Source organism: Pristiophorus japonicus, chromosome 13 (genome assembly GCF_044704955.1).
Source record: "Pristiophorus japonicus isolate sPriJap1 chromosome 13, sPriJap1.hap1, whole genome shotgun sequence".
In the NCBI taxonomy this organism is placed as follows: Eukaryota; Metazoa; Chordata; class Chondrichthyes; family Pristiophoridae; genus Pristiophorus; species Pristiophorus japonicus.
The window spans coordinates 37,674,794-37,701,679 of record NC_091989.1 but is presented as its reverse complement, the minus strand read 5'-3'; the positions used below and the strand labels follow the sequence as shown (position 1 = coordinate 37,701,679).

The following is a 26,886-nucleotide window of genomic DNA, read 5'->3' as shown; positions in this document are numbered from 1 at the left end:
AAAATTTGGGGGGCCTGGATATAGTGGATAACAAGGGCCTATTTCCCTTGGTGGAGGGGTCAATTACGAGGGGGCATAATTTTAAGGTGGTTGGTGGAAGGTTCAGAGGGGATTTGAGGGGAAGCTTCTTCACGCAGAGGGTTGTGGGGGTCTGGAACTCACTGCCCGGAAAGGTGGTGGATGCAGAAACCCTCACCGCATTTAAAAGGTGCTTGGATGGGCACTTAAAGTGCCGTAACCTGCAGGGTTATGGACCTAGGGCTGGTAAGTGGGATTAGATTGGATAACCTCTTGTTGGCTGGCGCAGACACAATGATAAGTACTGCAGGCAATCGAATACGACCAGGGTGATCTCCTGGACTAGTTTCGATTGCCTGGATGGGTCGGAGAGGAGTGTTCCCAGATTTTGTTTTCCCCAATTGGCCTGGTTTTTATCTGGTTTTTGCCTCTCCCAGGAGATCATATGGCTCCGGTTGGGGTGGCGTATGGAATGTTTCGGCACAAGGGGTATCGCAGTTGTGTGGGGAGGACTGGTTGGGCTGGGTACTCTTTACCTTTCCACCATTTTTCATTGTTCATAGATTTATATGTAACCTTCAGGGCTGCTGACCAAAGGCTATGTGGCTCTTTATCGGCCGGCGCAGACACGATGGGCCGAAATGGCCTTCTTCCGCGCTGTAGATTTCTATGCTTCTATGCTTCAGCCAATCCATCAGCATCCCTGGGTATGTGCTGTCCCACCAACAGGACAGACCCACCAGAGGTGGTGGCACAGTGGTATACAGTCGTGAGGGAGTGGCCCTGGGAGTCCTCAACATTGACTCCTGACCCCATGTTTCATGGCTTCAGGTCAAGCAAGAGCAAGGAAACCTGCTGCTATTACCACCTACCGCCTGTCCTCAGCTGATAGAAACATAGAAACATAGAAAATAGGTGCAGGAGCAGGCCATTTAGCACTTCTAGCCTGCACCGCCATTCAATGAGTTCATGGCTGAACATGAAACTTCAGTACCCCCTTCCTGCTTTCTCGCCATACCCCTTGATCCCCCGAGTAGTAAGGACTTCATCTAACTCCCTTTTGAATATATTTAGTGAATTGGCCCCAACCACTTTCTGTGGCAGAGAATTCCACAGGTTCACCACTCTCTGGGTGAAGAAGTCCCTCCTCATCTCGGTCCTAAATGGCTTACCCCTTATCCTTAGACTGTGACCCCTGGTTCTGGACTTCCCCAACATTGGGAACATTCTTCCTGCATCTAACCTGTCTAAACCCGTCAGGATTTTAAACGTTTCTATGAGGTCCCCTCTCATTCTTCTGAACTCCAGTGAATACAAGCCCAGTTGATCCAGTCTTTCTTGATAGGTCAGTCCTACCATCCCGGGAATCAGTCTGGTGAATCTTCGCTGCACTCCCTCAATAGCAAGAATGTCCTTCCTCAAGTTAGGAGACCAAAATTGTACACAATACTCCAGGTGTGGCCTCACCAAGGCCCTGTACAACTGTAGCAACACCTCCCTGCCCCTGTACTCAAATCTCCTCGCTATGAAGGCCAACATGCCATTTGCTTTCTTAACCGCCTGCTGTACCTGTATGCCAACCTTCAATGACTGATGTACCATGACACCCAGTCTCGTTGCACCTTCCCTTTTCCTAATCTGTCACCATTCAGATAATAGTCTGTCTCTCTGTTTTTACCACCAAAGTGGATAACCTCACATTTATCCACATTATACTTCATCTGCCATGCATTTGCCCACTCACCTAACCTATCCAAGTCACTCTGCAGCCTCATAGCATCCTCCTCGCAGCTCACACTGCCACCCAACTTAGTGTCATCTTCAAATTTGGAGATACTACATTTAATCCCCTCATCTAAATCATTAATGAATTACTACTCCTCCATGTTGAGTACAACTTGGAAGAAGCACTGAGGATAGCAAGGGCACAGAATGTACTCTAGGTGAGGGACTTCAATGTCCATACCAAGAGTGGCTCGGAAGCACCACTGCTGATGGAGCTGGCTGAATCCTGAAGGAGATAACTGCCAGACTGGGCCTGGGGCAGGTGGTGAGAGAACCAACACGAGGTAAAAACCTACTTGACCTCGTCCTCACCAATCTGTCGCAGATGCATCTGTCCATGACAGCATTGGTAGCAGTGATCACCACACAGTCATTGTGGAGATGAAGTCCTGTCTTCACACTGAGCACACCATCCATCGTGATGTGTGGCAATACCACCATGCTCAAAGGGATAGATTCAGAACAGATCTAGCAGCTCAAAACTATATTCCACCACAATCTGTAACCTCATGACCAGGCATATCCCTCACTCTACCATTGCCATTAAGCCAGAGGACCAACCCTGGTTCAATGAGGAGTGCAGAAATCGCAATTCTCCACATTTTTTTTTCTGCAGTTCTAGTTTAGAACAGAATTTTTTCTTCAAAAGGGGGCGTGTCCGGCCACTGACGCCTGATTTGAAAGTTTCCACAGTGAAAATGTACTCCAAACTAAAGTAGAATGGAGCCAGTGAAGATTTTTGTAGAACTGAAAAAACCTGTTCTACACATTAAAAAATCAGGCGCAGATTACAAATTAGGCGTCCAGAACGAGGTGGGGGGGAGGGGGGGGGGAAGGGAACTCATTAAATTCGACAATAAATCCTTATTTATACTTCTACAAATATTATACAAATAAATCCAACCAGAATAAACATTTATAAGCCAAGAAAAGATTAAATAAACCATCTTCCTACCTGTGTGAAAGTGCTTCAGCCAGGGAGAATTCTGCAGCCGTTCGTGCCGCTGAGCGGGAGGGGGAGAGAGAGAGAGAGAGAGAGGGAGGGAGGGGAGGGGAGGGGAGGGGAGGGAGAAAGAGAGGGAGGGGAGTGGAGGGAGATAGAGAGGGAGGGGAGGGGAGGGAGATAGAGAGGGAGGGAGATAGAGAGGGAGGGAGGGAGGGAGGGAGATAGGGAGGGAGGGAGATAGAGAGGGAGGGAGGGAGGGAGATAGGGAGGGAGGGAGATAGAGAGGGAGCGAGGGAGGGAGATAGAGAGGGAGGGAGGGAGATAGAGAGGGAGGGAGGGAGGGAGGGAGGGAGATAGAGAGGGAGGGAGGGAGATAGAGAGGGAGAGAGTGGGGGGAGGGAGGGAGGGAGATAGAGAGGGAGGGGAGGGGAGGGTGATAGAGAGGGAGGGAGGGAGGGAGATAGAGAGGGAGGGAGGGAGGGAGATAGAGAGGGAGGGAGGGAGAGAGAGAGGGAGGGAGGGAGGGAGATAGAGAGGGAGGGGAGGGGAGGGTGATAGAGAGGGAGGGAGGGAGATAGAGAGGGAGGGAGGGAGGGAGGGAGGGAGATAGAGAGGGAGGGAGGGAGATAGAGAGGGAGAGAGGGGGGGGAGGGAGGGAGGGAGATAGAGAGGGAGGGGAGGGGAGGGAGATAGAGAGGGAGGGGAGGGGAGGGTGATAGAGAGGGAGGGAGGGAGGGAGATAGAGAGGGAGGGAGGGAGGGAGGGAGATAGAGAGGGAGAGAGTGGGGGGAGGGAGGGAGGGAGATAGAGAGGGAGGGGAGGGGAGGGAGATAGAGAGGGAGGGGAGGGGAGGGTGATAGAGAGGGTGGGAGGGAGGGAGATAGAGAGGGAGGGAGGGAGGGAGATAGAGAGGGAGGGAGGGAGAGAGAGAGGGAGGGAGGGAGGGAGATAGAGAGGGAGGGGAGGGGAGGGTGATAGAGAGGGAGGGAGGGAGATAGAGAGGGAGGGAGGGAGGGAGGGAGGGAGATAGAGAGGGAGGGAGGGAGATAGAGAGGGAGAGAGGGGGGGGGAGGGAGGGAGGGAGATAGAGAGGGAGGGGAGGGGAGGGAGATAGAGAGGGAGGGGAGGGGAGGGTGATAGAGAGGGAGGGAGGGAGGGAGATAGAGAGGGAGGGAGGGAGAGAGAGAGGGAGGGAGGGAGGGAGGGAGAGAGGGAGGGAGTGAGATAGAGAGGGAGGGAGGGAGGGAGGGAGGGAGATAGAGAGGGAGGGAGAGAGGGAGGGAGGGAGGGAGATAGAGAGAGAGGGAGGGAGGGAGGGGAGGGAAAGAGAGAGGGAGAGAGAGGGAGGTGGAGAGAGAGGGAGGGAGAGGGAGAGAGGGGGGAGGGAGAGGGAGAGGGAGAGGGGGGGGGGAGGAGGAGGGGGGGCGTCGGGTCGGGGAACAGGAGCGCGGGTCGGGTCAGTCGGGGGGGGGGGAGCGGGTCTCGGGTCGGGTCGGAGCGGGGGTTGGGGCGGTGGGGGGGGAGCGGGTCTCGGGTCTCGGGTCGGTGCGGGGGGGGCGGGGACACGGGTGTCGGGTCGGGTCTGGTCGGCGGGGGGGGGGAGAGGGGGAGCGAGTGTCGGGTCTGGTCGGGCGGGGAGCAGGAGCTGGCCGTGGGAGGAGCCTCATTCACGCAGCCCCAGTGAGGCCATTGGGCCAGGGCTAGGGGCTGCGTGCTTCGGGCCCCTCCCACACAGTTCGGCGCCTGGAGCTACTGCACTTGCGTGCCGACTGTAGCGTGCATATGCAGAGGTCCCGGCACTGTTTTCAGCGCCGGGACCTGGCTCCGCCCCCCCACAGCTCGTGCTGACTGCGCCGAGTGCCACAGGACCTGTAAGTAGGTGGAGAATACCGAGGATTTTTTTAGGCGCCGTTTTAGGCGCGAAAAACGGGCGCCCAGCTCGGAGGGGCGCCCGTTTTTTTTCTTGTGGAAACTTGGGCCCCTTGTGTCAGTTCCAAGGACTGAATAAAATCAGGTGAAGTGCAAAACCGGCAATTGACCTGATTCCATCAGTTTGTCGGTGGGAGGGTTTGCTGATAAGGACTCCCAAGGTTTCCTGCAGCCACAATGATGATTTTGGGGATGCCTGGCCCTTTAAGATGTAACAGGCCTGCAAATCGTACATTCTAGTCCTGTCACAATTCCAGCAAGGTTTGCTCCCTAGCAGAAAGTCCAGGCTTGAGTGCCAGTGGGCTATTTGACTGTGGGGACATCATAGTTGTGCCTGATCCTGTCCTTCCTCAACATTTGCTCCAGTTGGGTCACTGAACAGGATTAGTAACACGACTAAATATGACTAGGGCATGCACCAAGGAGAAAAGTACAAGAAGCACTGTCAGCTTTTGAACATATATTCCCTGCACCTCAAGTGGATAAGACCATGAAAAAGCTAATAGAATATTGGGTTTTAAGGCAAGGCATGATATCAATCTATATAAAACCTTAGCAAGACCTTAATTCCAATATTTTAACTGCTCCAACCCCCCACCCCACCCCATCCTGGCTCATGTTAACATTTAAGGCGAGGTTAGATAGGTGGTTGAAGGAAAGAGGAATGAAGGGGTATATGAACAGGGCTGGAAGACTGGGCATGTGATTATTGTTCAAGTGGAGGATAAACAGCAGCAAAGACTGCATGGGCCAAACAGTCTGTTCCCGTGTTGTAATTTCTGTGTTCTTCTATGCTATACCACATGACTCCAAAGCATTAACTCTAATCTGTTCCTGAGTGCATATTCTCATGTAAATAACTATTCACAGTGATGGATGCCTATAAGATGGTGTTTACTGTACATTAACACTGATGCAGCAGTACATTGATTTTCATCAACAATATTCCCACCCTTTTCAAACACCAAAGTACCCCAAGTGAAAACTGCAGCATCGGTGCTGATGTATTAAAATAATTTTAAAAAAGTTGTTCATTTTAGGATTTCTCATAACAGTTTTTTCAGAGGAAAGAACTTGAATTTATGTAGCACCTTCCACATCCTCAGGATGCCCCAATAGCTTGTCAGCCAATGAAGTACTTTAGAAAGGTTGTTCTGTTATAATGTAGGGAAGAAGATTACTTCAAAATTATGAAATAAAAACAGAAAATGTTGGAAACACTCAGCAAGTCAGGCAGCATCTGTGGCGAGAGAAACAGAGTTATTGTTTCAGGTGGATGACCTTTCATCAGAATTTTCTGTTTATATTTCAGATTTCTAGCATCTGCAGTATTTTAAAATTATTATCTGTGGGAGATTTAATAGTATAAAAAATTCTTAACTTGACAGACTTAATCCCAGTCTATGCTGAGGCCAGCTAGGGCATTAGTACAGACTGCATAATTAGTCTTATTGTCCTTGGACTAAGGAGGGGTAACATCAGCCAGGGTTCCAGTTGCTGACTGTTATCCGATGACTACCGCTGGAAGCTGTGGGCCCAAATTTCCCCATGAGTTGCACCGATTTTTTGGTGTAACTTGAATTTTCTGGTGTATCTTTTTAGTTGCAAAGATGGCCATTTAATTTGCGCCAGTGTAAGTGAGTTAGTTAGGTTTTTTGTTAGGTCAGTTTTTTTTTCAAAAGGGGGCGTTCCCAGCCACTTACACCATTTATGCCAATTTGGCCAGAAAAAAGTTGTACTAAACTAACTTAGGGCAGCGTATGTGTCCACTTTTGTCTGCACAGAAAGACCTTACTTACAGTTAAGGAATTGGCGCGAGTAACTACATTTAAAGCACCACCAAGCACCAATCAAAGCACCGAGATACGGTGAACGTTTCCTCCGCTCAGGCACATCTGTTCCTACTGTCGGGGCTGCTTACTGGGCTGCCTGCGCGATGCAGTTACTCCCGTCCTCGCTCACAGAGGGCCTGGCTTTTAAGTTTGGGGCATTGATCTTGGAGGGCTTTGGTGATGACTGCTTGCTGATGACAATGGTCCACAAACCCCTTCGGAGTCCTGCACGTCTAGACTGATGTCCGGCATGGCATCGGATACTCGCATGAATCCCCGGTTCATCTGGTCGAGAGTTACAAACCCAGATACCCAGAAACTCTTCAGGAGTTTTACAATCAGGTTAGAGTTGATACAAAACCTGCAGAGCACACTCTGGCCGCCGATGAGGGAGCTCATTCAGCCAGGGCTAGGGATGGCGTGCTTTGGGCCTCTCCCACATGGCCTGCAGCATACGTTTGCAGAAAAGGCCTGCCAGGAGCTACTGCACATGCGCGCAGACTCTAGCGCGCAAGTGCAGAGGTCCCGACACTGTTTTCAGCGCCGGGACCTGGCTCCGCCCTCAATCCATTGGGCCATGCTGCACCACGACGGAAGAGAGGCTGGGGAGCGATCAGAATACCGACGTCTTTTTTCGGCACGCTTGGAGGCGGACAAAAACGGCGCACCTTGGGTTTGGGCGCCAGAAAAACAGGTTAGGGAAATTCTAGCCCTGTGTCCTTATGGATTTCAGATGAAGGCAGGACTGAGCTCAGCTGCAATGTTCCCCATGCTGACATTTATTGTAGAGGTGCACATATGAAGAGAGGCCCCTTGGGTGAGATACTCAGGGGATGCTGGTAGCACTGGAACTTATACCTTCGCAAGAGGAAGGGGCAAAATGTGGGCTGCAATGTAATAACAAAAAAAATAGTTCTTGATAAAATGCCCTTCCTGTTTAATCAATCTGCATCTTTTAAAATTTAAAGCATGAAAAGAAAATCAAAAGCTCAAAATAAAATTGAAAAGTGCAGTTTTGTGGAGCTTGGTTGATCCATTGTTATTTAAAATGAATTTCCCCGATACAATGAAAATGAAATAATAGGATGATTCAAAATTATGAGGGGTCAAAACAAAATAGATAGAGAGAAACTATTCCCATTGGCGGAAGGGCCGAGAACCAGAGGACACAGATTTAAGGTGATTGGTAGAAGAACCAAAGGCGACATGAGGAAAAACCTTTTTATGCAGCGAGTGGTTAGGATCAGGAATGCACTGCCTGAAAGGGTGGTGGAGGCAGATTCAATCGTGGCTTTCAAAAGGGAATTGGATAAGTGTCTGAAGGAAAAAAAAATTGCAGAACTATGGGAAAAGGGCTGGGGAGGGGGACTAGCTGGAGTGCTCCTACTGAGAGCTGGCATGGGCTCGATGGGCCAAACGGCCTCCTTCTGTGCTGTAACCATTCTATGATTCTATGACTGGCATTAACGATATGCAGGGAATGGTAGATTCACTATATAAGCACAAACATTAAGTATTCATCAGCTTCTGGTGTTCCCTCTGATGTTTGGAGATGTCACATGAAAGATCCTTAAAATGAAGCCAGCCTCATTTTACTAATTACACATAGATCTGTGTAACTGTATTTAATGCAAAGCGAATGGCTGTTGAGTGCAAATGTTACTGCTGTTTATATGACTGAAGCTCCGTCTGTACTGTCGGCGGTGCAAAATCTGTCTTCTTACACATTTTATGTGGTCCATAACGCAATGTAATAATGCAAACGATGGCACATTGGTCACATTGGTGTAAAGGTCGCACCCTTGCCTTTTATGCTGAGCAGCTTGTTGGCAAAAGAGATCCCATAAACTACCCATTATATGTTGTCAGACCATGAAATAATGCGTGACTTACAAGGAAGCAACACAGGAATGTTTCAGGTGACATCATAAGCCATAAGAGTGAAACCCAAGCTATTTAGCAATTATCATCTGCAGCCTGAGATGGTTTTCTATCTAGTTCATGTTCACTGGCGCTGACAAGGGGGAGCGGTGGGAGATGGTGGCCTGTGCCTCACTTGGAGTGAGTGGGAGATGGAGTGTGGGCTTGGGGCTTGAATGTGACGAAAGGCTGCATCTGCCATGGTCAGTCAGTGAGCCACAGTCATTTCATACAAGTCACCATTTATTTCTGTGTTCTGTAATATATCCAAATATGCGTTTCACCACAAATCACAAGGGAATTTGGGGAATAAAGGTTCCTGGTATCAGGCACATGTGATTGTATTTCATGACTCAGATTGTAGTGCCGTCATACCACAAGTAAGGTGCAGCCATTGATTTTATGTTGCAGCAAACAATCATCATTCTTTATACATAAGGAGTATCACTTTAGCATTGGAAACACTTAGGAGCAAAATTTCCTTTTTTGCATGAAGGCCAGCTTAAGTTTGGTGCAGTGAGACTCCTGCCTGCTGATTTACCAGCATCCAGATTATTTAATCATTATAGGTGGACTTCTGGCGAATTCCTGCCTCTGTCAGGGAACTCATCTGGGGGTGGTTCAGGAGGTGGCTCGGGGAGGAGGGTGGGAGGTAGAAACAAGGCAAGGGGAGGAAAGGAAATTGCTGTGACAGGTGTCTGGGGCAGCTGAAGAGGTCTCAAATATGATCTAAAGTCACGAGCCTGTGATCGATTGCACGCCCTTGGGATGTTAAAATGTAAATCCCCAGTCCCTCACCATAGCAACTCTGTGTGCCAGGAAAACATGATGATCCTAGTGGCCAGTGTTGCTAAGGCACACATTTTGACAAATATTACTTATTCTCATCATTTGGTTTTACTTATAATAGAGTATACCATCCAAATTTGGATATATCAAATGCCCAATGGAACATCTGGTAGGAGATCTTCAAAGTGGCATTGGGTGCGGGAGAGCCAGTGGTTTAGCTCCTCATCAAATTTTCTTTTCCCATCTGCCCCACATCATTTCAAGATGGGGGGGAGAGATAAAAACCTGTCCCATATTGTTTACTTCTCATTGTGGAACCCGATGCAGTGCGCCGGATTGAGGCCTCCCAGTATCAAGGTGCCGCGGCAACCAGCCCCGTACTTCCAGGCCTGACAAAATTAATTCCAAACTTACCTCAGATGGGCCTCTTGGGCTCCATCGTCCAGGCAATCGGTTGGAGTGTGTGTGGTGCACACCACGACCGGTTCCAAGCTAACACGGCAGGCGGGGGTCCTTGGCCTCCGATTTGCATATTAAAAGAGCCTACTGCCTGAGACAGGCGGGCACAGCGGTTGCTCAGCATTAGGCCCATTTAAAAAATTTGCCAGCCTCGCCATCAGTATCAACAAGGTGTTAAGGCTACCAACACCATTTTGAGGCCATTATCACTCCATTAACACCAGGCGATAGAAGTGAAAACTGACCCCAAAGTGTGCAGAATTATTGTGCGGAAATATGGAGAGCCTGATGCTGGGGATTAAAAGGGAGCGAGCTGGAGGCTTCTGGTGGGGTCGGAATATCTAAACAGGTGAAAAATGTCGGAAATATAGAAATCATAAAAGTGTACCATGCAAAATGTTGAAGCAATCTATGCATTTAATGAAGCCTCGATGGCCAGGCACTGTGGATTTAAAGGGAAGATTTTTTGAGTCACCTAATCTGATTTACACGTGGACAGCACTGTTCAAATTACTCTCAAAATAACATGATATAACAATGAATGCATTATTGGAGAATGATATTCATCCTATATTTTTGTTTCTCTAGCTATGTAACCTACTTTGATTAGGTAAAGCTTAACTATGTTTCCTGACTATTGCCAAAGGATCTCTCAACACTTTTATATTTAATCACATTTCTGATAAACACCATGGTATGCAATGGAAAGAATCTATTTATCCGGATTTTTTAGAGCCGATTCTTTTAAGATCAGTGCATGTTCCTAAGCAAGATTTCTAAATTAGATACAGAAATCCAATACAAACTGGTTGTGCTCGCAGATGGTACCAAATTAGAGTGGGGGCGAGGGGGGGAACTGTCAAGGCAGACAAAGTAGCCAGGGTCACACAAAAGACATGTCATAAATTTTGCAATTAAACAAATCAATACCAATTGAATTGTAATTCCGATAAATGCAAGATTTTGGAAAAATTGATTTGACAAGATTACTATGGATGGTGTAAAAATAGCTAAAGATAATGCATACAGGGATCTGGGTGTGTTACTAGATTCAGCACTTAGAAAGCAAAAATAATTTGCATTTATATAGTGCCTTTCATGACCTCAGTATGTCGAAAAGCACTTCACATCCAATGAAGTAGTTTTCCAGTCTGGTCACTTGTTTAATGTAGGGAATCGTGGTAGCTACTTTGTGCATAGTACTGAGATAAATGAGCATTTAAAAAAATTTGGTAATGGTGGCTGGTGGATAAATGTCGGCTAGGACACCCGGAGAACTCCCCTGCTCTTCTTTGAACAAGGCTATGGGGTCTTAAACATCCACCTGATAGGGCAGATGGGGCCTCGGTTTAACATCTCATCTGAAAGACAGCACCTCTGACAGTGTAGTATTCCATCAGTACTGCACAAAGAGGACACCTTATAGAGGCATATAAACTATTAAATGGCTTAAAGTTAATCTAGAACACAACTTCAAAGTCTGCGTGGCTACTGGAACAATGGAATTTAGGTTAAAACTTGTGAAAGAAAAGTGTAGGATAGATTCAGGAAGAACTGCTTCACACAAAGAGTAATCAGTACTTGGAATGGCCTTGTGGATAGGGTAGTGGAGACAAAGACCTTCGACTCATTTAGCAATCGGTTAGATAACATTGTTGGGACATTTTAGGTCCTTCATTCTAGATGGATGAGCCAAGATTGGCTGAATAACCTCCCTCATCTGTACCTGTCTTGTGACTATAAATTAGAAAGATTTCTTTAACATAAGTAGGTTCCGTTTATTTATTCCCGTTTCAGTAATTTCTAATATTTCAGTAATGTTTTCAGTGTTCACTGCACCTCGAGTCAGCTTCTATTTTTGGCATTTTGATTCACGTACGGAGATGAGTCAACCCATCTGGTCTCACCCAGCAGGACTGCAGGCCCGGGGATAAGGAGAAAAAATTAAGGGAGGAATGCAAATCAATGCAATTCCAAAGCGGTGTTGATGGCTGTCAGTGTGCAGTCGGTGGGCAGGCTGCCCGAGCCATAATTGGTGGGAGGAGAGAGAGATGTTGATGCTGCATGTATTTACTTTAACAAATGTTTAAATGCAATTAGTGTTCTCCCTCGCTGAAGATGAGATTCCATTGCCATACTCAGGGCCACACATGCCCAGTTTAATGGACTAACGCAGTTAAAGAAAGAGCAAAACTGCTTCAGTCTTGACTCTCTCTTTAGGAGCAATGGTGAGGAAAAAAAAGCAGAAATAGAATGCAGATTCATACAAACAGAAAACTGGCCTCTTGTGGATCTCTTGCCTGCCAGAGTCTGGGTGGCAGCTCTCCGCTGTCACGCATGATAAGTGGGAGTTTAACTAGGTGACAATAGTGGATTTACTGTCAAAGCCAGGTAGGCAATCAGTTTACCACCGACTCCCAGATACCTCCAGGGAGGAGATTATGCCATTGTTATCTCTTGCAAAGAAAACGAGTTCAATTGCAAAATAAAATTATTTTGGGAAAAGCGTTGGATATAAGTTCTAGCAGTTGTGAAATTCTGTTGCTTTAATACGCAGCACAGATAGTAGCCAGAAGTCTTCATTCCGCGGCAGTGATACCTGCACAACAGGACTGGCGAGGCTGCGTTATATCCAGCCAGGCACTTGTATGAATGTGGCATAATACCATGTGGTGTTTCATTTATGAAATGAAAATACGCAAAGATGTCAGGATACCTCTTTGTAAAGACGGTTGCTTTATTTTAAAAACATTCCATTGTGTAGTTTGTCAGAGATAAGGCAGCATCTGACAGAGACTAGGATGGGGTCTGACATGCAGTGTATTGAAGAGTAACTGGCTTTGTGAGATATAGTTGAGCTTAGGACCACTTTCATTGTGTTGTTTCATTCGTGACGGAGATAGATAACTGACAGGACTCTGTATTGATAAGCAGCTGGCAGAAAGGTCAACAAGATTAAAACATCCGAAGGCAACGTCTGATTTAGATACCCTGTTTTTGTTTGCCCGATGTTTCTGTTGGCGCAGGCCAATATATGCATCAGAGAGATTGTGGGCCCGAGAATTGTTGGAGTGTTGCAGAGTAAGTGCCAAGGAGCCTTTGATGTCTGCTATTGACATCACTAAAGTTCAAAGGGTCATTGGGAATTTGAAAGGTTTCAATGGACTGGAGGGGCATTCAAGGTATTTGTCCTCCCCTGCCAAAGATGCCAGAAAGTCTGGCATAAGTGCCCAGGGCTGGAGCAAGTGTCACGTCCCTACCGAGAAAAGGTTCTGTGTTTCCTCATGCCCCCAAAAGTGAACTGCCTTAAAATATTTTTGAAAACAACATTTTTTATGTTCCATGATCCTACCCTGGACCCTTAGGTGGGCCTTACTTTCGCCAGTTGTTCACCAGGTATTGCTGGCCTAGGTGTACCAGAATCTGGGGCCCAGAAGAGGCAAGAGCCCAGGGGCAGCACGGGCCAGCCCACACTGCAATATGTGTACGCGCTCGGTCTGTGCAGCAGAGCTGGTTTCCAGTTAGTCTTGGGTAATCCTTGCCACTGGACCAAGACCTAGCTCTGTCAAGCCCGTGTGGTGGCTGATGTGCAACGGCCACCACACGTTAAAAAAATCCAAGCACAGGCATCTTCCACCCTTCACGATGTAGTTCGGGATCTGGAATATTAGGTCCTTCATTGAAACACCCTTTTTGGTGTGGAAGCAAGTCATCCTCGCTTCGAGGGACCGCCTATGATGATGATGACCAGCGGCGTCCATAATATGGCCGGTCCCTAAGTAGGAAAAGGGCGTGGGAACTCCAGTGTTTGGAGTCCCCACTTCTGCCACTGCCACCTTACGTTAGTGGTTTTGTAAGGGAGAGGCGGAGGCTCAACTCCCAGTGAATATCCTGGATATCTTGGCAATAGGTCACGATAACGGAGCACTGGCCTACTTTCTGCTGTTCTGATGAGCACCTGTTATATTAAAGGTGGAAGTTCATTGGAATGGCTGTTGATTTTAAGTCCCTGACAGAAGATGTCCCTGCTCTATAGTCCTGACAAGAAACAATGCAGTTTATAGAAACCCAGATATATGTTTAGTAAAAGGCACAATGAGGTTGGTAAATGCGACTCTCCGCTTTATTTAGGACAACAGTTTTCCCCAAGGAAGCATTCTGTATTTTTAGCACTGAATTTGTTTCTTGGATTAGCAAATTAAAACTTCCCATGTCTTTGTTTTCCTATGCAAGAATGTTTAGAAGATTTCCATTCACTTTGCCCAAATTTACATTTACTTTGCTCAGCAATAAGAAACAGGAGCAGGAATCGACCACCTGGCCCCTTGAGCCTGCTCCGCCATTCAATAAGATCATGGCTGATCTGATCATGAACTCAGCTCCAGTTCCCTGCCTGCTCCCCATAACCCTTTATTCTCTTATTGCTCAAAAATCTGTCTATCTCTGTCTTAAACATATTCAATGACCCAGCCTCCACTGCTCTCTGAGGCAGAGAATTCCATAGATTTACAACCCTCTGAGAGAAGAAATTCCTCCTCATCTCCATTTTAAGTAGGTGGCCCCTTATTCTGAGACTATGGGCTTGAATCTCCACTTTTTTTGCATACTTAACAACCACTTAACGCCCATTTTACCGCTGAAATGACGTATAACGCCCATATATCGCCCATTTTGGCACAAAATGGAAACTGACGGGCTTTTTTAGGAGACTTATTGGCGAGCATTATTTTCCCAATGGGCATAATGCCGGAAAAAAATATTATTGCCCGCCCACATTTTTAGGGCGGAATCAGCAGAATGGGCGAATTTAACGCTCATAATATCGCCCAGCGTTACTTTCTGCACGGAATTAACACCGAGATTCAATATTAACGCCCGCCCACTGTTTTTTGTCGTAAAGAGCATATTTACCCAAACTAGTGGCCATGGAGATCGTCCATCGTCAATTTCACCACCTCGCACACATATTGCCCAGAATATCGCTTGCTCAAAAAACCGCCCACAAAAAGCAGAACTAACCGCGACAAACGCCAGCGGTGTGGCTGGCATTTGTTAAATCCCACTCTTATGTGAGGAGCTAATATCGGAAAGATTTGCCTGAAAAAATGCTGATGTGAGTGACAATGCTGACGCACTGCTGTGTGTGTGCAGCTCAGACATCAATGGTGCCCATCACCTTGGTGCCAGCTAAAGTTCACGTTGATTGATGTTAAGTTGTATTTAACCCTTTCATGTTAAGGATTCACCAGTGTGTAACGGTCCAGCTATCTGAGACAATGTGCGACAAGGTTATGTTCAATAACAAAAGTTTAATATCAACATTGGTCTGAAATCATAAGTATCACAGCCAATAACACCCAACCACCGCCCACAACCAACCTTTTCCACCATTGACATAAATCACATGTTCAACATGTCCACCATCACAGAATACAAAGGCAAAGCAGGAGCGTGGTCCCCAGCCCCCATACATTGCAACAAATTGCATACACCCAGATGGAGATATAACATAGCCATCACCTGCGCACATGCACCTCACTTTCCTTCCCCCCCTCTCCTTCTCCCCAGCTCTACCCCTTCCCCTCCGCGCTCCACGGCGCAAGGCTGAGGAGCTCCTCAGGCGGTGCCTCATTCGGGGGGGGATGAAGGCAGATGCGTTGGTTGCACGGGTGCGGGAGTGGAAGGTGCTGAGGGGGCAACATTCTCTGATGCAGAAGCAGGATCTTGGTCCTTGCTCTCATCTGTCCTTTGCAGTGGTGGTGCGGAACCTTGGGGTGGAGTGACGCACTCAGGGACCACTGGGAGGCCTGTGGCAGCAGTGTTCCTGGCTATCGCATCCAGGGACTCTGCCATGCGTGGAATGTACTCGGTCATGGTGGCCAGGTGTCAGGATATGCCCCCAATTCTTTGATGAGCTGGTCACCAATATCTACAGTCCTCCTGGACAATTGTACCATCTCTCCGCTCTCATGTCACGCTTGTGGAACAGACCTGCTGCGTCTGCGAGGCCTCCGTGGGGTCGGCGCCATCCTGGGGACAAATGGGGTGCCCTGTGGAGAGGTGCTTGGGGCCGACACCTCCAGAGTGGAGGCGGGAATGATCGGAGGACCACTAGATGGCCTTGCGGTGGAACGGCTTCTGGAGCGTGGCGATGCAGGTTCTTCGAAGTCCGTCGAGAACAGGCCCAGCACATTGACGGGCGACAATCGGAGCTCCTCAGCACCAGATGTAGTAGGATCGTCCGCCGACTCCTGCCTCGCGCCCCCACCTTCTGACTACTGTGGCCTTGCCTGGGACCGCGCTGCTGGCTGAGCTGCAAGACACAAATGAGGTTATTAGAGGAGAAGGGGGTGAAAGGGTGACAAGGTGAGACCAGCGCTACACACAGCATATGCACTACAAAAGCACCACCGCTCTCAAAATCATCGCAGGCATAACATTTAATGACCATCAAGACATTGTGCATTGCAATGATTTTCATTAGGCCGGCATTATTTCTATGACATTTTTAAAAATCATCTATAATATATGATTGTTCGGATATGAGTTGGTGTGGCATCTAATGGCTTTACATCACAAAATGGTGTAAGCTTTACTCACGTGGCATCACTTCAGGGACTGCAGATGCGTCCATGGCTGTCCGGGGGTGCTTCCTCACGAGTGCGAGCACTCGCTCCTCCATCTCTGTGATGTCGCTGGGGACTGGTGGCCCCCCACCCGTTCGCCTCTGCACGGACCTCATCATCGGTAGCTTCTTCTGTAAAAGGCGACAGGACGACATGGCATGAGATCATTGCGTGACATCTTTGCTAGGTACTGTCACAGAGACTGATACAACACATAAACGACAGATGGAATCATGATTATTATGATTATTATATTTCTTTACCTAAAGATGTACACCGTGACCACAGGCTTTGAGTAAAACATTCCCGGTAAAAGTGCAAGACGTCACATCTGCTGATAGTCACTCATGACTGTTACAAATCAAATTATATAAATACATAAGTACATGTAAATCAATGTAATACTTACTCTTGAGGATCCCACAAGGTTGTTCCATCGTTTGCGGCATTGGTTGCCCTCACGCACCTCGTTGGTTGCCGATAAGACCACCTCTGCTATCTCTGTCCATATCCTCTGGTAGGCCTTTGGGGTGGGATTCCCACACCCTCCCTGTGTCAAGTCACCCCAGTGTGACTCGACCTCCTGCAGGAGGGAGGCATTTGCCTTGTCCGAAAACCTCTTGCTCTTTTGCGGCCTCCAATGTGCTCCTCTCCCACCTCACTGCTCTCTCCAGCGTCAGTCTCCAAAGCGTGTTGTGTTGCCTCCTCCTCTCCCTTCAGTATAGGGCAAATTTGGTCAAATATGTGGCTGATAACAGCTAATTTTTGTTTGCCTACTTGCTGTGAAGTTCTAAAGTCTCCCTCCTTCCTCCCAAAGCAGCTATACCACACCCAGCCATGCCTTCAGTCCCTCTGCGCTCCCTCTCTCTGTCTCCTCTTCTGCGCATGTCATGGTGACTCTTGACATCCAGAATCGTGGGAATCGAATGTTGCCATGCCATTGCTAAGGACGGCCACACTTTACTGCAGAAGGTCACAAAAAATTAAATGCTACCGCCCATTTGATATCGCGCGCAGTAATGACCATTTTCAAAAATGTAAACTAAGTGTTTTGAGAATGGGCGAGAAGCCTGCGATCTAAAAACCCTTTTTTACCGCCCACATTGGAAATAACGCCCATTTTTGGGCGATAATCACAAAAGTGGAGGTTCTAGCCCTACGTCCCCTAGTTTTAGTTTCCCCTATGAGTGGAAATATCCTCTCTGCATCCACTTTGTCAAGCCCCCTCATAATCTTATACGTTTCGATAAGATCACCTCTCATTCTTCTGAACTCCAATGAGTATAGGCCCAACCTACTCAACTATCTTCATAATTCAACTCCCTCATCTCCGGAATCAACCTAATGAACCTTTTCTGAACAGCCTCCAATACAAGTATATCCTTCCTTAAATACGGAGACCAAAACTGTATGCAGTACTCCAGGTGTGGTCTCACCAATACCCGGTACAGTTGTAGCAGGGCTTCTCTGCTTTTATACTCTATCCCCCTTGCAATAAAGGCCAACATTCCATTTGCCTTCCTGATTACTTGCTGTACCTACATACTAACTTTTTGTGTTTCACACACAAGGACCCCCAGGTCCCTCTGTACTGCAGCAATTTTTCTCCATTTAAATTATAATTTGCTTTTCTATTTATGCTGCCAAAGTGGATAACTTCACATTTTCCCACATGATATTCCATCTGCCAAATGTTTGCCCACTCACTTAGCCCATCTATATCCCTTTGCAGATTTTTTGTGTCCTCCTCACAATTTGCTTTCCCATCCATTTTTGTATCATCAGCAAACTTGGCTACATTACACTCGATCCCTACATCCAAGTCATTAATATAGATTGTAAATAGTTGTGGACCCAGCACCGATCCCTGTGGCACTCCACTAGTCACTGTTTGCCAACTGGAAAATGACCCATTTATCTCGACTCTCTGTTTTCTATTAGTTAGCCAATTCTCTATCCATGCTAATATATTACCCCCAAACTTTTATCTTGTGCAGTAACCTTTAATGTGGCACCTTATCGAATGCCTTCTGGAAATTCAAATACACCACATCCACTGGTTCGCCCTTATCCACCCTACTCGTTACATCCTCAAAGAACTCCAGCAAATTTGTTGAACATGATTCCCCTTTCATAAAAACATGCTGACTCTGCTTGATAGAATCATACTGTTCCAAATGTCTCGCTACTGCTTCCTTAATAATGGACTCCAGCATTTTCCCAATGACAGATGTTAGGCTAACTTTTTTGTCTGCCTCGTTTTTTTAAATATGGATGTTACATTTGCGGTTTTCCAATCCGCTGGGACTGCCCCAGAATACAGGGAGTTTTGGTAAATTACAACTAACACATCCACTATCTCTGCAGCCACTTCTTTTAAGACCCTAGAATATAAGCCATCGGGTCCAAGAGACTTGTCCGCCTTTAGTCCCATTATTTTACAGAGTACTACTTCATTAGTGATAGTGATTGTATTAAGTTCCTCCCTCCCTATAGCCCCTTGATTATCCACAATTGGGATGTTTTTAGTGTCTTCTACCGTGAAGACCGATACAAAATATTTGTTCAACGTCTCTGCCATTTCCCTGTTCTTCATTATTAATTCCCCAGTCTCATCCTCTAGGGGATCAACATTTACTTTACCCACTTATTTCCTTTTTATGTACCTGTAGAAACTCTTACTATCTGTTTTTATATTTCGTGCTAGTTTACTTTCATAATCTATCGTCCCTCTCTTTATAATTTTTTTAGTCTTTCTTTGCTGGCTTTTAAAAGTTTCCCAATCCACTGGCCTCCCACTAGTCGAAGCCACATTGTATGCCCTTTGTTTTCAATTTGATACCATCCCTTATTTCTTTAGTTAGCCACGGATGGTTATCCCTTCTCTTACAGTCTTTCCTTCTCATTGGGATATATTTTTGTTGTGAGTTATGAAATAGCTCCTTAAATGTCTGCCACTGCTCATCAACCGTCCCATACTTTAATCTATTTCCCAGTCCACTTTAGCCAACTTTGTCCTCATACCTTTGTAGTTTCCTTTATTTAAGCTTAGGACACTGGTTTGAGATCTAACTTTCTCAGCCTCCAACTGAATTGAAATTCAACCATGTTATGGTCACTCATTCCTAGAGGATCCTATATTGCAAGATCATTTTTAATCCTGTCTCATTACACAATACAGTACATAGCTTGCTCCCTGGTCGGTTCTGCAATATACTGTTCAATGAAACTATGCTTATCAAATGCACATATTATATATATCATTCTTTTTAGATAGAGAAGGCAGGATTTTTTGACCTACTTCATCTATTGATGACTTTCTGTTCCAGTCGTCTCGATCAAATCGATAAAACATTGGTGCCTTAATGGGGCTTTATCATTGGGGGTAAACAAAATCATACAACGGCAGTTTATTGCATTTGTAAAATAAGGAGAATGCAGTGATAGGATTAATGTTACAGCCAATGTTCCCTTTAAGCTGCACAGCCGTGCAGCAATCTGTAGGTCCCACACGGCCGGTTCACCCGCTTGTAAATGGAAAATCCGCGCCTGTGCGGAATTTTGCACAGGTTGCGCAGCCCATTATAGGGGTCATAGGTTACAACAATGTCATTGCACCACTAATTGTATCTTTCACTAGTGCAATGTATGCACCTGTGAGTATGCTCACAGGTTTCTTGTTGTAGAGCTGTAAAACACAAAAAAAACCAAAAAAACAAAACAAAAAAAGGGCAGTTGAAAAGTGTATGAAGTGTCCCCCAGATCGGGGGCCACTTGAACTAATGTTTATTTGTCTCCTTTAAAAAAGTTGTTGTAGAGCTGTTGCATTGTGAGTGGCTCAGCCAGTCACGTGATGTTCACAAGACTCAATAAAACCCCAGTCAGTTGGGCCTAGGTCATTCATGGTGCGATATGCAGTTGTGAGCCTAGTGGATGAACTGGTAATGTGTAGTGTGATTGGTAAACCTCTGTTAATTAACCAACTAGTTCTTAATAGCAATGTGTTGCTATGAATTCTTAAGCAAAGAACCCATGAAGCAAATACATTACAACTAATTATTTTTGTTTAATTTTAGATAGTAAAACACAACAAATTTTAATTATGGAAAGTGAAATGTTCTTTGCAAATATGTGTCCTGTAGTCTTAGAAAACTTTCCCCAGCAGCAAATGCATTACTACAGTCATTTTAGAGCAAGCTGTTTAATGTTACACCTTTCCTGTTTGAGTCTTGAATGCGTATTGTTTCTGTCATTTCACAGGAATGCATTGGGGTACGGTAGCGTAGTGGTTATTTTACTGGACTAGTAATCCAGAGCACTGGGCTAATAATTTAGAAAACATGAGTTCAAATCCCACCACGGCAATTTGAGAATTGAGACTTCAGTTTAAAAAAAAATCTAGAAATAAAAAGCTGATAAGAGACTTGAACCCATATCTCATACCTGAAGATACAAAACCAGATGTGAATATAATTTACAGTCACACATTGTCAGACAATTGTGTTGCTGCAGTGTGGTTCAAAATATTTAAAAAAATGATTTTGTTTTTATTTCTGTAACTTCAAAACTTGGCTTTACTTAAGTTTAAAATCAAATTGAGATTTTATAACTCCTTTACTCATTGAGCAAATACTAAATTTATGATAAACCCTTTGTTCCTCTTTTGTTGTTAATCATGATAATGTCATCTTGTCGCTGTGCCTTTTACAGCTTTCTATAGCAGTATTGGTGGAAGCCTGATCGTTGGATGACTGCCCACAAATCCTTTGAGCCAGCCATTAGGAGATGTTTAAAGCAGTCAGGACAACACCACCTGTCTGTGGGGCATCTGGTGCAATGGATATTTGTAACCCACCAAATGGGTCATTGCAGGGTAAAAGATCCTCACAAATCTGGGGGTGGGAGCACGGCCTTTGCTCCTCCAATACATTGTCCTCTTGCTTTTATCCAATTCTTTTGAATTGGTTATATAGTCCATTCATTCATCTGTTGTGTTCTGTCCAAGGGCAGGTCCTAATTCACATTTCACAAATTAGATTCTTGAGCCACTTTGGCGAGGAGGTTTCTACTGCCTTCCTCATGGTTTTATCTTTGGAGCACCTTCTCTTAGGTGAGTTGCAACCAAGGCTAAAGAGTCCCACCCATCCTTTACAATATGGGGGCTGCACGTATCCATTGGATGCAAGTCCCCACAACAGACATCAACCCAGTTTTCAGAGCTGTGCACTGGCCTCTGTTCGCAAGTGTTGTTTGAAGGGGGGCCTGTACCCAGCCCATTTGCACAAAATGAATATCAGGGCCACTTGCCTCGCCGGTGAAGAATCCTGAGCAGAGCAGGCCCAGCTCCTGATTCGTTCATCATAGCGTGATCCTTAGCTAGGTGTTAGGCCCCTCATTAACATATGCAAGGAAGCCTGACGCCTAGGCAGCCATTTGTGATGCGTAAGAAAATGTGCCCGATGAATTTAGCAGTGACTTGAATGCATGAGCCAGTTGGGTGCAATCCCTCCCACTGCTAAATTTGTTGTGCCCATTTAGCTGCTGAAATACAAGTACACCACTTACCAATTTTTACCCTCCGTATTTTAGTCTCCAGTCGCCGGGGTTATCTGGAGCAAAGCTCAAGCTCTTCACCTTCTGACTCCTACTAGGAATGCTCTAACTAAGCCCTCTGTTTCTATATTAAGAACTCTGAATCACCTTGTGGAAAGGAGAGATATTTAGATCAGTTACTGTGTCCCATTCTATACATTGTTGTTCTTATACTGTCATGAAAAAAACACTGATAGAATAAGAATACAGTTCCAGATGAATACGTATAGACAAAAAACAGGTCGAGGCCATTCAGCCCCTCGCATCTGTTCTGCCATTCTGTTAGATCACAGCTGAACTGTACCTCAACTCCTTTTATCCACATTTGATCCATATTCCTTGATGCCCTTACCTAACAAAAATCTATCAATTTGAATCTTGGAAAACTTCAATTCATCCAGCATCCACAGCCTTTTGGGGAAGAGAGCTTCAAATTTCTACTATCCTTTATGTGAAAAATACATACACGAGAGATCAAATGGAAAAATAGCAGCTTAATAAATATTGGAGGTGAAATTTCATTCAGAGCTTTATTCATAAAGAATTTCATTCTTTAGAAAATACTGGGACCTCACTGAATGCCATTAATATGAATCTACCAAGCAGAGCATTTCTGTGAGGATAATATGTCAGCTTTTATTTACATTGTGACAATCAAAGCCACAAGCCATCGATCTAATAGGACATCTTATCTCTTGCAGTATACGGTCATGGGCGGAGAAAATGAAGGAGGACCTTGTGAAGTTGGTACGTGCTTCTAGTGGAGTGGATCAGCTGGAACAGGTAAGAACAACTGACATCAGATAAGCAATCTCTGAGTGAACCTGCTACTCATTTCAGGGCCTTTCTTGGCTGCAACAGGGAAGTATGCCCTCTGGCAATAAAGGCTCATTTTGCTACTCATCATGAAAATGATTAATACAAGTTTTAGAGGATTAAATTAAATGTTTTATTATATACCTGAACCCCCAGGGGCTGAAATTGGGCTCAGTAGCACCTGTTTTCTGGGCACTATGAGGCCCCTTAGTGTTCCAAAACGGCACCTGCGGTGCGTTCGCACATTTCTGATGTGAAGTGCACTGGACGCTATATTGGTAATGGGGTTAGTGCGCATGCACTTAATGTCCACCGGAAGTATGCAGAGCAGGTAGATCATGAGGGCTGTGGATGCTCAGTCGTTAAGTATATTCAAGGCAGAGACCGATAGATTTTTGAATATTATGGGAATCAAGGGATATGGGGATAGTGCAGGCAAGTGGAGGTGAGGTAGAAGTTCAGCCATGATCTTATTGAATGGCGGAGCAGGCTCGAGGGACCGAAGGTCCTACTCCTGCTCCTAATTCTTATGTTCTTAAGATGCCAATCAGTATGCATCGCTGATTTGATGCCAGCACTGCCATTTTGGAGCTCCACCCAATGCCCTCCCTTAACCTCGCACAGCTCAACACGTGTTCAACAGCATGAAGGATCCCCCCCACCAGCGCTATTTAAAGGGATCATCAGCTACTTGCAGGTTAGTTGCTGGATTATTTCTTCTGGCTGTTGCTGTAATTCTACGAGCTTTGAGTGCTATCGTTGGTTACAGTTTCAGTAGTGAACAGGGAGTGGTGTAGACGTTGCTGAAGTACTTTTTTTGCTGACTTAAAGGCTTGTGCAGTTGTTCCCATGGGCAGACCAGTATGCCTACCTCTTGACATTGAGCATGACTGGGAGAATGAGCAGAGGCCATGCAGAGCAGATCAAGCTGCTAGAAGAGGGAGGAGGAGGAGGAGGGGGAGAAGCACTCTCATCAGGAGGACATATCCGCAGAGGGTGTTCCTGGAGCTGATCTGTTGGAGAACAGATTACTGGGGTACTGCGATGCCCTGGAAGCCGCTTTGCACACTAGAACCATGAACAACAGTCGGGGCTTCCATGGCAGCAAGCTGAGATTGCATGACAGTAGTCTGAGCTTCCACTGCAGCACTCAGTCGTTGGGTGGATGCTGCTTGTGCTGCACTATAAGCTGAGACATCGACCATCATATGCTGCATCATGGATTCCACAGGTGTGCTGCTGGAGGTAGCCACCCATTCCACATTGGAAAGGATGGGCTTCAAGCTCTATGCAAAGCCCTATGCCAAGTTTGTGCTGGACTCCTCCATGTTCCTTGACATTGAGGGCAGGCTTTTCAGCACTGTTCCCAGTACACCAAGCATTTGGGTGTGTACATCCATCAGTCCTCTTCTGTTGCCTGCACGATCAAAATCATCATCTGAGTCCTCTGCAGCCGAACTAATGTGCGACCTCGCCCTTCGGTGACCTGCGCTATCCTTTCCCCCATTCGCCCCCCCCCCCTCCTCCCCCCGCCCTGCCTCCAGCACACTTGTGCCCGGTGTCTCACCACATGCCGATCCCGCCTCTATCCTATCGTCTAAATTATGTGCACTATCTGTATCGGAGCTGATGGCTGGGACTATGAAATCGAGTGACAGTGTGTCTTCATCTTCACTGTCTTATTGCTTTTCTTTCACTACTTGGGCAGGTTGAAATTCTTGGGTCTGTGAAGGGAAAAGGGACAAGGGTAAGGTTGTGGTGAGGAGAGAGGAGGAAGTAAGAAGTGCAAGCTTACACCTTCAGCAGCTTCTCGGAAGAGATTGTGGGATGAGGGAGAAGTGGGATGAGAGAAGAAGGATTAAGTACGCGGATACACTCATCTTCAATGGCTACAGCCCTGCCGGTAGCCACGGCCTCAGCACTGTCTCCTCCATGGGGGTGATGTGGCTGTCATGGTTGATGTGGCTGTCATGGAAATTAAGGATAGTGTTAAATCCAAGGAAGAAGCATATAAATTGGCCAGAAAAAGCAGCAAACCTGAGGACTGGAAGAAATTTAGAATTCAGCAAAGGAGGACAAAGGGTTTATTCAAGAGGGGGAAAATAGAATACGAGAAGAAGCTTGCCAGGAACATAAAAACTGATTGCAAAAGCTTCTATAGATATGTGAAGAGAAAAAGATTAGTGAAGACAAACATAGGTCACTTGCAGTCAGATTCAGGTGAATTTATAACGGAGAACAAAGAAATGGCAGACCAATTGAACAAATACTTTGGTTCTGTCTTCACGAAGGAAGACACAAATAACCTTCCGGAAGTATTAGGGGACCGAGGGTCTCGTGAGAAGAAGGAACTGAAGGATATCTTTATTAGGCAGGAAATTGTGTTAGGGAAATTGATGGGATTGAAGGCCGATAAATCTCCGGGGCCTGATAGCCTGCATCCCAGAGTACTTAAGGAAGTGGCCCTAGAAATAGTGGATGCATTGGTGATCATTTTCCAACAGTCTATCAACTCTGGATCAGTTCTGAAGGGTAGCTAATGTAACACCACTTTTTAAAAAGGGAGGGAGAGAAAGTGGGTAATTATAGACCGATTAGCCTGACATCAGTGGCGGGGAAAATGTTGGAATCAATTATTAAGGATGAAATAACAACGCATTTGGAAAGCAGTGACAGGATCGGTCCAAGTCAGCATGGACTTATGAAGGGGAAATCATGCTTGACAAATCTTCTGGAATTTTTTGAGGATGTAACTAGTAGAGTGGACAAGGGAGAACCAGTGGATGTGGTGTATTTGGACTTTCAAAAGGCTTTTGACAAGGTCCCACACGAGATCGGTGTGCAAAATCAAAGCACATGGTATTGGGGGTGGATAGAGAACTGGTTGGCAGACAGGAAGCAGAGTCGGGATAAACGGATCCTTTTCAGAATGGCAGGCAGTGACTAGTGGAGTGCCGCAGGGCTCAGTGCTGGGACCCCAGCTCTTTACAATATACATCAATGATTTGGATGAAGGAATTGAGTGTAATATCTCCAAGTTTGCAGATGACACTAAACTGGGTGGCGGTGTGAGCTGTGAGGGGGATGCTAAGAGGCGGCAGGGTGACTTGGACAGTTTAGGTGAGTGGGCAAATGCATGGCAGGTGCAGTATAATGTGGATAAATGTGAGGTTATCCACTTTGGGGGCAAAAACGCAAAGACAGAATATTATCTGAATGCTGGCAGATTAGGAAAAGGGGAGGTGCAACGAAACCTGGGTGTCATGGTTCATCAGTCATTGAAAGTTGGCATACAGGTACAGCAGGCGGTAAAGAAGGCAAATGGTATGTTGGCCTTCATAGCTAGGGAATTTGAGTATAGGAGCAGGGAGGTCTTACTGCAGTTGTACAGGGCCTTGGTGAGGCCTCACCTGGAATATTGTGTTCAGTTCTGGTCTCCTAATCTGAGGAAGGATTTTCTTGCTATTAAGGGAGTGCAGCGAAGGTTCACCAGACTGATTCCCAGGATGGCTGGACTGACATATGAGGAGAGACTGGATCAACTGGGCCTTTATACTTTGGAGTTTAGAAGGATGAGAGGGGATCTCATAGAAACATACAAGATTCTGATGGGACGGGACAGGTTAGATGCAGGTAGATTGTTGCCGATGTTGGAAGTCCAGAACCAGGGGACACAGTCTTAGGATAAGGGGTAGGCCATTTAGGACTGAGATGAGGAGAAACTTCTTCACTCAGAGTTGTTAACCTGTGGAATTCCCTGCCGCAGAAAGTTGTTGATGCCAGTTCATTGGATATATTCAAGAGGGAGTTAGATATGGCCCTTACGGCTAAGGGGATCAAGGGGTATGGAGAGAAAGCAGGAAAGGGGTACTGAGGGAATGATCAGCCATAATCTTATTGAATGGTGGTGCAAGCTCGAAGGGCTGAATGGCCTACTCCTGCACCTATTTTCTATGTTTCTATGAATAGCTGGTAGTGTGTGTCACGTGAGATGTGGGTGTGAGGCTTGCAGCAGTGCTAAGTGTATGAGGGTGTGCTGAATCTATGAATGTTGGATATGAGTCCTGATTGATAGTGTTGTAAGTGATTGATCAGGGTGTGGTGAATTTACCAGTGACCGAGGCTAGTGGTGCAGTTGGTAGGATATGGCATTTGAAGATGCATTCACTGACCT

The 26,886-nt window shown here is 46.2% G+C and overlaps 1 protein-coding gene across 3 annotated transcripts in view; it reads left to right on the top strand.

Moving 5' to 3' along the window:
• LOC139278518 (voltage-dependent calcium channel subunit alpha-2/delta-1) overlaps positions 1–26,886 on the top strand; it is a 794,302-nt gene that overhangs the window by 67,009 nt on the left and 700,407 nt on the right. For all 3 annotated transcript variants that reach the window (XM_070897372.1, XM_070897370.1, XM_070897371.1), the window contains exon 2: positions 22,598–22,679. In XM_070897372.1, coding sequence (XP_070753473.1) covers positions 22,598–22,679 — 82 coding nt within the window. The remainder of the gene's footprint in view (positions 1–22,597; positions 22,680–26,886) is intronic.